The 12,834-nt window shown below is 37.1% G+C and overlaps 1 protein-coding gene across 1 annotated transcript in view; it reads right to left on the bottom strand.

Annotated features, from left to right (window-relative positions):
* Positions 1 to 12,834, bottom strand: part of MAP3K7 (mitogen-activated protein kinase kinase kinase 7) — a 117,546-nt gene that overhangs the window by 53,170 nt on the left and 51,542 nt on the right. The window contains exons 6-7 of the mRNA XM_007950771.2: positions 5,696 to 5,820; positions 2,454 to 2,582 (exon numbers count right to left, since the gene is read on the bottom strand). Of these exons, the coding sequence (XP_007948962.1) occupies positions 2,454 to 2,582; positions 5,696 to 5,820 (254 nt within the window). The remainder of the gene's footprint in view (positions 1 to 2,453; positions 2,583 to 5,695; positions 5,821 to 12,834) is intronic.

Raw genomic sequence — 12,834 nt, 5'->3', positions numbered from 1 at the left:
GAAACCTTTGGAATGGTTTCTAGCTTATGGCATACCTGAACCCCGCATATAGCCATATCGTTGTTCAGCAGCCTGCCATGCTCTGCTGACCCTGGAACTTACAATGGACTTAAATTAATGGCCTGCCAGTGGTTTGGCAACATTGGGACTGTGCCTTTTTACTTGTCAACCTTGGGCTTGTCAGCCTCAGGAGCCAGCAGCTGTCTGAGGGAAGAAAGGCCTCTAGCTCCAGTGGGCTGGGAGCAGGAGGCAGAGCTGGACCTCAAGGTTGAAGGGCTTTCACCCAGCCCCTAGAGCCTGGCACTTTGAATTTGGACTTAAAGCCTCCAAAGTGTAAGAATAAACTCCTGTTTGTTAAGGCCATCCCATTTGTGATATATATTCTTGTTAGAGTGGCACTAGGAACCAGAACACTGGTATTCAATTATTTACTGACAAGAGAGAGAAAAAGAAAACAACCTGTCTTGGTCAATGCTCAAGGCTTCTCCACAGTGACATTAAAGGTAGTATAAAATACTGCTAAAAATACTGCTAAGATTCCTCAGATGATAGTACTATTTAATAAGTCTATGAATGATACAAGTAGTTAGGCAAACATGTGTGTAGTGGTTAAATTTGTGTGTCAACTTGGCTGGGCCTGGTTAAGTGACTAAGCAGCTGGATGTAGTATTCCCCATGATGAGACTGGCAATCAACTCCATAGTGGAATCTACTGTGAGGAGTGGAGAGCTGCCTTAGGGATGTGGTCTGCTTCCTTGTATACAAGAAGGAACAGTCTCTAGCTTATGGCACACTTGGACTCTGCATGTAGCTGAATTCAGCAGCCTGCCATGCTCTGCTAACCTTGGGACTTACAAGGGACTTGAATCAATGGCCTGCCATGTGGTTTGGTAACATTGGGACTGTGCCATTTTATTTGTTGACTTTAGGTCTGTCAGTCTCAGTAGCTGCCTGAGTGAAGAGATGCTTCTAGCTTCAGCGGGCCAGGAGAAAGAAGCAGAGCTGAAGCTCAAGGCTGAGGGACTTTCACACAGCCCCTAGAGCCTGGCACTTTGAACTTGGACGTCTAGCCTCCCAAACTGTAAGAGAACAAACTCCTGTTTGTTCAAGCCTTCCCATCTGTGGTATATTCTTGTCAGAGTGGCACTAGGTAACCAGAACAATTTGTTTTTATTATTTGTGGAATGTTGTTGTTGTTATGTGCCATCGAGTTGGCATAGTATATAAAAATGCCATTATTCAGAATAATTATAATCAAGTGACAGAAATTAAGTAACAGAAAAAGTTAGGAAGGTTAAGTAATTTTCTTTTATGAAGAAAATTTATTTTCCAAAAGCATATGTGAAATATTTTGATTAATGAAGAGGATGGATAAATTCCAGGATCATGTGTGATTAGAAATATTATTACTAGATTTATAAAAGAACAGGAAGGATTCAAGACCACTGAGTCCGTAAATCAATTTAACTTGAAAAATCCACCTATTCCTCATTTACTGACATGGTTTTTCCAAAGGCCAGGCTGTTATGCGAAAATCAGTGTTATTTGAAAATGGAGGAAGACAACATCCCTACATAATTGCTAATTACATCATTACATAACTGCCAAACCACTGAGAATCATGGTCTAGCCAAGCTTAACCGTCACAGGTAGTATTTCTCTTGTCTTGCACTCAGTGGTTGTTACCACCAGACACACACTGTTAATATGCAAGATAGCTGGACAGTAGATTTTTTTACTATTGTCACAAATGTGAAATGTCAGACAATGAGAGAGTAAGTGAGGAGCAGGTGTACAGGCACTGGTGCCAGAAAGATCTGAATTTGAATCCCAGCTCTAAAATTTACCAACTGTGTGATCTCAAGTAAGTTACTGAACCTCTCTAGAACTGTTTGCAAATCTGCAAAATGAAGTAATCATTAAGGATGAGTGAGAAGGTAAAAATGAAGGATATGCAAAGCACACTGTTTTATGCCTTTATGAACATGACAACTTTTACTACTATTTTTTGTTTTCTCTATGCATGCTAAATCTCAGCATAAAAAGGCTATAGTGCCCAAATTATCTTAGCTACTGTGAGACCACAGATTTTCATTTTTTCCACATAGTCCAGTCTGCTGCTTTGTCTCTCAGAGATGGCCAGCCTAAGAAGTTGGCTCTGGCTTGTCTATTGATGAACTTTCTCTAATCAGCAGTCAGCATCATTTCCTTAGCCCCAAGCACTGACTTAGTGCAAAAGAGGCCAGGACCATGCCTAGCCTTGCCATACCCAGCATGACTTTGCTTATGTGGGTGGGATGCAGGAGGGGATGGGCTAACAGGAAATACTCTAGTAACAAAAAATTGTTCATTTTAATGTAGAGATGAACTGTCCTCATTGGGTAAAGGGAACAGGAGTAGTTTTTCAAACATAAAAATATAAAACACATTAAAGAAATTTTCTATCTACGAACCATTGTGAACAGCCCACATGATACGGAATGCAGGGCCACCAATTTCATCAAAAGGTTTCCGACGTGTTATTACTTCCCAAAGGATAATACCCCAGCTGAAAACGTCACATTTTTCACTGTAATTGCTACCTAGGAAAAAGGGAAAAAAAAAAAAAAAAGGAAGTATAATTTTAAGACTTTTTTCCCATATAACTTACAGAAACAACTGCTTTTATACATTTTTAAAATGGACATTTCTACAGAAAAACAAGAAGCTTCTAGTTAAAAAAATGCCTCTTTCTGAAGTACCTGAAGTCTTTTAAACAAATATATATTTGTTAATGCATTAAGTAGCAACAATGCACCAAAAAAAAAAAAAAAAAAAATCACTTTAGAAAGTTATTTTCTATCTTTTCAAGAGGCAAAGGGCTTGCCTTATTTAACCTAGAATGATATTTTCTGTGGGGCAAAGCATAAAACAACTGTACTTTCCTTTCTGTAATTTTTTTAATCTTAAACTTTCTTCATCCATTTTTCTTGATGGATAGTATTATTCTGTATCACTGAAGAAGAAATTTCTAATTTAGTATTATGATTTTTTCCTCCTCAATATCCAGTGAGGTAAAATTTTTAATTTGGAAATTTAAAAAAATAGGTCATAAACCATGAAAATCATAGATAACTTTATAGTAAACATATCAATGCAGCAAAATTTGTAGGTGTATTAAGTTGATGGGTGAACTGCTACAAGAAATACTATAAAAATAAAAGCCAAAAAAACCACTAAAAGAATGATAGCTAGTTTGGATTATGTTTTCAACATGAAGAAGACAAAAATCCTCACAAATGAACCAATAAGCAGTATCACAATAAATGGAGAATAGAGTAAAGTTGTCAAAGATTTCATTTTACTTGATCCATAAACATCATCCATGGAATCAACAGTCAAGAAACCCAAAGACTTATTGCATTGGACAAATATGCTCCAAAAGACGTCTTTAAAGGGTTTAAGAGCAAAGATGCCCTTTGGAAGACTAAGGTGTGCCTGACCCAAGGCATGACTTTTCAGTAGCCTCATATGCAATGAGAGTGAGACAATGAGTAAGGAAGACTGCAAAAGAACTGTTGCATTTGAATTATGGTGTTAGTGAAGAATACTGAATGTACCATGGATGGCTAGAAGAACAATACTTCTTGGAAAAAGTAGCCAGAATGGTTTTCAGAAGTGAGATTGACCAACTTCACCTTTCATACTTTGGTCATGCTATCAAAAGGGACCAGTCCCTAGAGAAGTTATCATGCTAGGTAAAAGGTCAGCAAAATGGGAAAGACCTTCAGCAAGATGGAATGACACAGTGGCTGTGACGATGGGCTCAATTATGGCAACAATTCCAAGGATGGCGTAGGGCCTGGCAGTGTTTCAGTCTGTTGTACATAATAAGGTCACTTTGAGTCAAAACTGACTCAACAACTCCTAAAAACACACATTCTGTAGGGCACTGTAATGTAGCAGCAAACTGAGGTTAAAATATAATTTGGAATACAGGTGACACAAGGTGCCCTCGTGACACAGTGGTTAAAGTACTAGGCTGTTAGCCAACAGGTTGGTGGTTCAAACCTACGAGCTGCTCCTCAGGGGAAAGATGTGGCAGTCTGCTTCCATAAAAATTTACAGCCTTAGAAACCCAACGGACATTTCTACTCTGTCCTGTAGGATTGCTATGAAATGGAACAGACTTGATGGCAGTGGGTTTGGTTTTGGTTTATAGGTACCATCAGCGGAAATCTTTCAGAAATGAAGAAATAATTTGAGCTTTGTTTTATTCCTCCATATCTCACTCAAGTGGCCCATAAATTTCATACCAGATTTCGGTATAAATACAACAAACTAAACATCCAAAACATCTAAACATAAAAACATCTAAATAAGTAACAGGCCAAAATACTTATTCTGTATATTTACTTGAAAACAAGAGGTAGTACTGAGTTTTGTACAAATTAACACTAGTTTGTCCAACTTTCTATTAGAATTTTAGGGAAAAATGGCTGTAGGCAAATGACTAGCTGTATAGCAAACTTCTCTTTACTGGGGTGGCTAAAAGTAAACAAAAAACTTTAAATTCATCAAAAATAAAGGAAGTCGTAACTAGGATCTGATTAAGGAACTCTGGTGGTATAGTGGTTAAGGCATTTAGCTGCTAAACAAAAGGTCAGTGGTTAAAAACCCATTCACTGCTCCATGGAAGAAAAGTGATGCAGTCTGTTTCCATAAAGACTTTGTTGTTGTTGTTATGTGCCATCGAGTCAACCCTGACTCATAGCGACCCCTCCTTGGGTTGCCAAGGCAGTATCACTACGGAAGTAGATTGCCCAGTCTTCCTTCCGAGGAGTGGCTGGTGGTGCCTTAGGCACTATGCTTCCAGAGCTCCTCCATAAAAACTTATAGCCTTGGAAACCCACTGGGGGTCATTATGAGTCAGAACTGACTTGATGGCAGTGAGTTTGGTTTGGTTTAGAAGCTGATTACTGAAAACAAGTGAATCATATTACTTGACAAATTACACATTATCAGTACAACTTCTTTCATTTAAAAGATAACTTGATGCTTTTATATAGAAATCTAGAATGAAATTTATGGATCAGTCTTTAAAAACTTGAGTAAAATATGGAGGTGTCAAAGAAAGTAAATATAAGCTTGTCCTAGATTTGTAGTGCTTAATATCACATTTCTGCCAATTATTTGCATTTTTTCCTTAAGGCATGCTAAGTTAACCTTTAGTTCTGTCAATTTTTAATCTCTAGGAAACAATACAAAAGTACATCATGCTTGAAATTGTGTAGAAGAAGCAAGACAATGTAAATCTTGCTTTAAGATTTAAAATCTAAGGGTGATCTTTCTTAATACTGCTTTAAGACTTCAGTATATACTTTATATAATCCCTGGGTGGTGCAAACTGTTAAATGCTGGACTACTGGCTGAGATGGTGGCAGTCTGAACCCACCCGGATGGGCCTCAGAGGACGGCCTGGCCATCTGCTTCCAAAAGGTCACTCACAGTTTTGGAAACCTGATGCAGTAGGTGTCCTCTGCATACACAGGGTCATCACGAGTCACATTTACTCCATAACTAGCAGTAACAACAAATATACCTTATAGTTATGTACCATGTAGATATAAGACCACAAAATGGGGCAAAATTATAAACATAATGGATTCCCACTGAATGAGGTAATTATCAATCACATCACGCTCTTGCCATTTACCTTCAAAAACTTCAGGGGCCATCCATGCGGCACTCCCCTTGTTATTGGTCATATGTGTCTGAATGTCACAGGCTGTACCAAAATCACAGATTTTTAAAACTGTCCCCCCTGCAACCAGCAACAAGCTGTTAAAAAAAACAAAGGTTATAAGATGAATATTTAATTCAATGATAAAAAAGAAACATGTAAGGAAACAGAAGAGGTTAAGCAAAATATTTCATTAACTTCTGTGAAACGTAAGTTGATCACTACAACAGCCTAATCAGTTCAGGGGATAACAGCAAAAAGTAACTGACCTGAGCCTATCTCTTGCAGAAGCACAGCTAGACTCACATTTGGACGTTTCCATCTCTACCTCCATAAACTTTCCTGACCATATTTCTCTATGGGCCAAATAAAGTACAATGAGTTTAAAGAAATTCAAGATTATGGTCAACATTATGGTGACTTGAAAAGGGAATGGATGGATATCAAGTATCAAATACTTTCATAAACCAGGCCCCTGCACTTAATCTACCCACTCCAATGTTTTTCAACTTGAAGGCTGAAACCTAATAATGATTATAAAAACAATTCAGTAGGCCAAGGCAGCTTTAATAATAAAATAAGTAGAAAAGAATGGAATATATTAAAATGCACCACAACTACTAAGAGTTAAATATTGTCTTGTGAAATTTGTTTCAGTTTTGTATGTGTAAATATGCACCCATGTGCTGGACTGCGAGGTACTGATTACTGGGAATATGGTCAAAAAGTTTGCAAATCTGCTTCGGTCTCTCATTAATCATATGGTGAACAAAACTGAGAGCCTTTAGTGGAGCCTAATGCAGCAAGTAATACAAATAGTTAATATACTTGCCTACAAACTGAAAATCCACCCAGAGGTGATTTGGAAAAAAGGCTTGGTGATTTACTTCTGAAAAATTCAGCCACTACAAGTCCTACGGAATACAGTTTTATTCTGACACACATGGGGTTGCCATGAGTTGCAAGACTGATCAGCTGTTCACTGACCCCATTTCCTCTCCTTTCCGGGCACACTACTAGATTACATTTCCCAGCCTCCTATGAAATTAGATGTGGTTGTGTCACTGTCGGGGCCAATGGAATGTGGGTAGAAGTGATGTACTTCACTTCCATGATTGGTCCACAAATAACTCCGATGTGTAATACATTTTTTCCTTTCCCCATCTGCCAGCTGACTGCAAAGGATTCTGATCTAAAAGATGGAAAGGTCCTAGGATCCTTAATCACCATGTAAAAATCTGCCTATCAATCAGAAACATCCATTTTTGACTTCTTGATTGGAAAATAAACTTGTAGTGTATTAAGCTATTGAGATTTCAGTATTTATCTATCAATTGCAGTGCCATTCTAACTAATATAAAAAGTCAGTAACAAAATGGATGCTATAAGAAAAATCTGTTATATTTGGTATTAGCTTAGCAGCAAGGAAACTGAAACTGAAATTGAAGGCTGGAGATGGAGAAGCCACACAATAATGTGGCAAGACACTTGGTAAAACTTGTCTCCTGTGTTAATTTGTGATTCTAAATGAATGGGAACACTTACTGCTTTCAGACTCTGAATAGTAGAAAATAAGAACTAACAAAGGCCCTTTAAGACTCAGTTATGAGGCAAAGAACAGATTAAATACTTCACGCCCAAATTTAATGGTCTCAAGATACCTCCAATAGGTTGAGAAAAGGGCACTGGGGTGGGGAATAAAATCAGGCTCAAAAAATTGCCTAATAAAGAATTCTAGTTGTAGCCACAAGCACATGGGACTAGAACCAGAGAAATCCAAAGTCTTCTTTAAACAAACTACATTGTCAAAAAAAAAAAAATAAATAAAATAAATAAATCACAAGCCTAGAATAAAAAGTCTTTGAATTTTACAACAACCCTCAGGACCCCAAACCTGCATAAGCAGGGAGCAGACTGTGAAGGCCATAGTTTCTAAGGAGGGCATATACCACATCATCTATGTCAGAGATGGCTATGGAGAAAAATGGGTAAGGAAAAGCCTGCAAAAGGGAGAAGGAGTCATGAAGAACAATGGGTAAGGAACTACTTCCCAAACAGAGAGTCAGAGTTTAACCAAGAAACTTTGCACACTATCAGGGCAGAAGGACCAAACACAAGATGTCATCCCTACAGAGTAATGATTGCAGTACATTTCCATTCTTCCCTTTTCTAAGTAAGTAATTAGTTGTCCTCTCTTCTGCCACTGTATGTATGGTGGGAAGAGTGTGGTGGGGAAGAAAAATAACTTGCCTTTCTTCATGTGCTGCCAGGGTTACATGTCTTGTGGACTGTTGGAGAGTACTGCACATTATCCCAAGACCCTGCACTGTGAGCTGGAGATTGTGACTATAAGAGCCTTTGGGCTATCTCCCTGGCAAAGGGTGATGATTCTACATGTGGTAAAAGATCTCTGGTGGCCAGAAAGGCAGACGGTGGATGGCTGGCCAGCCACTGATAAATCCTTTCCTTCTTTCTCTTGAACATACAAGACCAGATTTCCCAACCTCTCTTGCAGTTAGCGGAAAGTGGTAAAAGTGATGTATGTTACTTCTAGCTCTGGTCCAAAACCTCCCATCTACCACTCTCCATTCTCTTTTTTCATGATCTGACTGACTAAAGAGGTCCTCAAAGCTTGCAGGATGGCAGAACCACAGATGGAGGGAGGCTAATTAGATCCCTGAATGACCATATGAAATGTCATCTGCCAATAAGAATACCTCTTTTGGATTTCATATAAGTAAGAAAAAAAATTTCTATTATGTTAAAACGCTTACTGGTTATAGTTGTTATAGCTACTTGTCAAACCAACTACTACATCCAGCCAGCTATTGATTAAGACTCCTTGAAAACTGGTATTCATAGTCTTAGTTTTTTCATATCCCAATGTCACTTGTTAATTCTGTAAGAACTGAAATGTTGAAAGTGTAAAAAAAATATGTAATTTTTATTAGTTTATTATTAAAAAGATGAAATTAATTAGTTTTATTACATAAATTATAGATTCAAAATACAAATCACTCTCTATATATCATTATCTAAAAGGTTTATAGGCATGTGGGTTATTTTGTAAATGGGTAAAATGATTCTTTGTATTTAAATCCTACCAACCATCTCATCTTACATGCAAGAAGATATTACTGATTTATACAAACCAACAACCCAATGCTGTCAATTCGATTCTGACTCACAGTGAAGACCCTACAGACAGAGGAGAATTATCCCATAGGTTTATAAGGCCATAAATCTTTACAGTATACTGCCAAATCTTTCTCCCATGGAATAGATGGTAGGTTCAAACTGCTGACCTTTGTTAGTAGTCAAGTGCTCTAACCATTGCACCACCAGGACACCTTGTTTATTAATATCCAATGTTTATTTTTATGTATATTTACTGATTTTTTTTTTCCTCCCACCATTCCTTTCTGAATCATGGACTTGCCTTCCCTAATTGTTTTCTTTATTCCCAAAGTACATCTTTCAGAAAGGCCTTTAATGGAGGTCTGTTTATAGTGGATCACTCTCAGATTCTGTTTAAAAATGTCTTTATTTATTTTGAATAGTAACTGAGACATAGCCAACCCAAAGTATGTTTAACCTGCCTGATTCAGGTTTCCTTACTGTGCATGTGGGCAAACTGAAACCTACATGAGAGGAGGTGCTTAAGAGAGAATTGTTAGTTTGCCTAGTTGGAAACAGTTTTTGTTTTCTACTCCACCTTTAAGTTGTACCTTCCAAGAGTCCTGAATTCACGCAGAGGTCTCAGTTCTGCTACTTGACCTTGAACAGAACAAAGAACCTGTCTCCAGTTACAGAGGAGTCATTAGAACATGGGGCTCTGCGTTCTTGGTACTGGCAGAGGCTCACAGGTGAACCCTTGGCGTCCATGTTTGTTTCCAATTCAGCATAGTTCTTTCCATCTTTGCTCTGCCAAGTTCCCTTATTTTCTTGTCAGATCATCTATGCATGTAAAAGGATGTCTGTGTAATACACCACATTTCTGGGTACTTGTTGTGGGATGGTTTTTCAGTTTAAATAGTCTGCCTTACTGCTCAGATTTCCAAAATTATTTTTATCATGGGCCAAAAAAGCAAAGGCCACATTTCTATACAATTTTTTATGAGCATACGTAGGGTGTTAGAATGTGAATGTATAAATACTATGGCTTAAACTTTACTGTGCTTCTCAAACTAGGATATGAAACCTTGCTAGCATATCAGTGTATGTTGTGATGAGTGGCAGAGCACCTAGGAAGCCATGAGTTAAAGCAAGTGCATCTTCCTGGAACATTACTTTTATTCAGTTTTAAGTAGTTTAACATCCTAATAAATACATTTTTAAAATTTTATTGTGGTAAAATATATATAACTGAAAGTTGGACATTTTAACCATTTTTAAGTATGCAATTTCAGTGACATTAACTATAGTCACCATGTTGTGCTACCATCACTATATCCATTCCCCAAACTAACATTTATTTTAAAATAAATAGTATTATTACATGAAGCTATAATATAAAATTCTAATGCAACTTTCCTTGAGAAGGCTTCTTTGAGCTCTGTCCTTCTTCTCAGACCTACTAGGGTTACATAATATAACTTTGCTCTCATGGGTGAGAAAGTTTGAGAAGCACCAAATTAGGGCATTAAAAATAATAGAATCTCAAAATATCAAATGACTTAGTAGTACTATATTTTCTGAAAACAGCTATAAATTGAGTCTGCAAAGCCTAAGATTGCTCATAAAGCCAAAAATAGTTTCTATTTCAAGTACTCATTTTACTTAAGAGGCAATAGGGGAATATTATTTATCCCTTAAAAATAAAGAGATAAATACCTGTACATTGTAATATGAAAAGATATCCATGTAAGCAAAAAAAAAAAAAAAAAAATCAACATTGTAAAAAGTATAATTCATGTATGTTTTAAAAAACATATAGTGATTACCTCTGAGGAGTCTAACTGGGAATTAAGAAAGACTGACTATATTTTTCTATGGTATTTGTTTTTAACCATGAGCATGTATTAAAAAAAAAAAAAATTCATTAAATAACGCAGAATAAACCAATATAGAAGAAAAAAAAAAAAGCCAACAGCAATGTTTGATGATTCATTTTAATTGTAAATTTTATAAAGATTTTGTATGTAATTTTGTACTTAAATTCTAACTAGAAAGATTATTTAGAAAATTAGTTCTCCTTTAGTGCAATGTGCCTAAAATAAGCCAGATAAACTACTATTCACATCTCCATACTGCCAAAAATACTCTCATGGTAATTGAAGTGGAAAGAATGCAACTTTTTGTATGTACACTTCTGCAAATAAAAAAAAAAAATTCTTTTTCAAGCTCTTACTACTCTTTACCAAGGCAATTGTAAAATCCTATTAAGTGGTTTTCTAAAATGTTTCATTTCGGCACTTTCAAGACCACAATAATTTTTCTGAATCATGACTTTTATGCTAGTACTCTTCCATTCATAAGGCTTCAATAGTTCACCAGTCCTTTGGCATGATATTCACTGCTCACAGAAATCTTAAATTATCTTTCCAGCCTTACTTTCACTCAGTTAAGACTAAAAACACATTTTTATTTCTGATGTACATGTGAAAGGATTTCCAAAAGATAAATAAAATGAGGGTACATTTTTTTTTTTCTTAATTTTTTGTGATGTAGGTGCAAATTTACAAAGCAGATTCGTTTTTACATACAACAGTTCATGCACATTTGGTTTCACGGCCCTGATTACAGTCCCCAACCATAAAAAGCTCTCCTCCCATGTTCTCCCTGTACTAACCCTTCCTTGTGCACTTATTATCCATGCATTCCTGTCTGTCCAGTGTCCATCTATGCAATTTTGCCCTTTTGATTTCTCCTGGGTGATGGATCTAGGGGGTACACCTCCTTAGGGTAGGTGGGTGCATCTCCTTGGGGTAACTGTTCTGCTTATAAATCTTTCAACTGTTGGGCTAAGAGTTAATCCATGGAAGTGAGTCCAGTTCCAGACCCAAAGGATAACCCAGGGCCATAGTCTTGGAGGTCCCACCAGCCTCTATACGAGGCTATTCTGGTCATTTCTGTGTTACTGCTTCTTGTTCCACATGTTTCCTCCCACTATATCCAGGATCTTCAATTGTGATCCCTTTCCAAGTGACTGTCATTGACAGCCGGGCACCATCTAGTTTTTCTGATCTCATGGTTGTGAAGGCTGAGGGCCCTGTGGTCCATCATATCCCTGGACTTACCGTTTCCAAACGACTTTGATTTTCTTCACTCTTCTTGGTACAAGTACAACTTAACATTGTATAAAAGAACTCATTAAATTATCATGTGCCTTCTTTGCATGCCATTCTGAAGAACTCTTCCCGACCACAGAATCCATAGGTCTTCCAGAGACAGTAAGATGTAACATGCATGCTTGTAAATATACTTATATGTATGAATTCATATTCATTACAAAGAATTTTCTTTTCCCCAGTATTTTCCAAAAAATCAATTCTAATTCTAAAGGCAATCAACACTAGGTACCCTGAAGAAAATTTGTGACACAACAGTATGAGTTCAATTATAGCAAAACCAAACCAACTGTCATTGAGTTGATTATCAACCATATAGGGCAGAGTACAACTGCACCCATAGGCTTTCCAAGGCTGCAAATCTTTTGAAAGCGAACTGTCTCATCTTTCTCCTGCAGAGCTGCTGGTGGGTTTGAACTGTCAACATTTTGGTTAGCAGCCAAATGTGTTAAACACTGTGCCACCAGAGTTCTTAGTTCAACTACAGAGATGCCCATATAGTTGAGGAGTGAATGACCTAGGCAAGATCTCTTGTAAACATGGTAATGGTATTTACTAGTAACAGAAGAGCTTCTAACTACAAAATGATTTTTGTTGGATATATTTGATTTGTCTAAACTGTATTTTATTTTTTCCTAAATTTTATTTACTTTATTGTTGTTTTTAAGACTATACACAGCAGAGTTCTGGTAACATGGTAGAAAGACTGCACAGACCTTCTTCAACAAAAAAAAGGGGAACCAATTAACACAGATACAGAAGATAATCGGAAACCCCTGAGCTCTCAAGGGAAGGATATAGAAGTGGATTAAACTCCAACTC

This window comes from Orycteropus afer, unplaced genomic scaffold (genome assembly GCF_000298275.1).
Source record: "Orycteropus afer afer isolate SDZICR_OR568_19922 unplaced genomic scaffold, OryAfe1.0 scaffold00011, whole genome shotgun sequence".
Taxonomy (NCBI): Eukaryota; Metazoa; Chordata; class Mammalia; order Tubulidentata; family Orycteropodidae; genus Orycteropus; species Orycteropus afer.
This window is presented reverse-complemented; position numbering and strand designations above follow the sequence as displayed.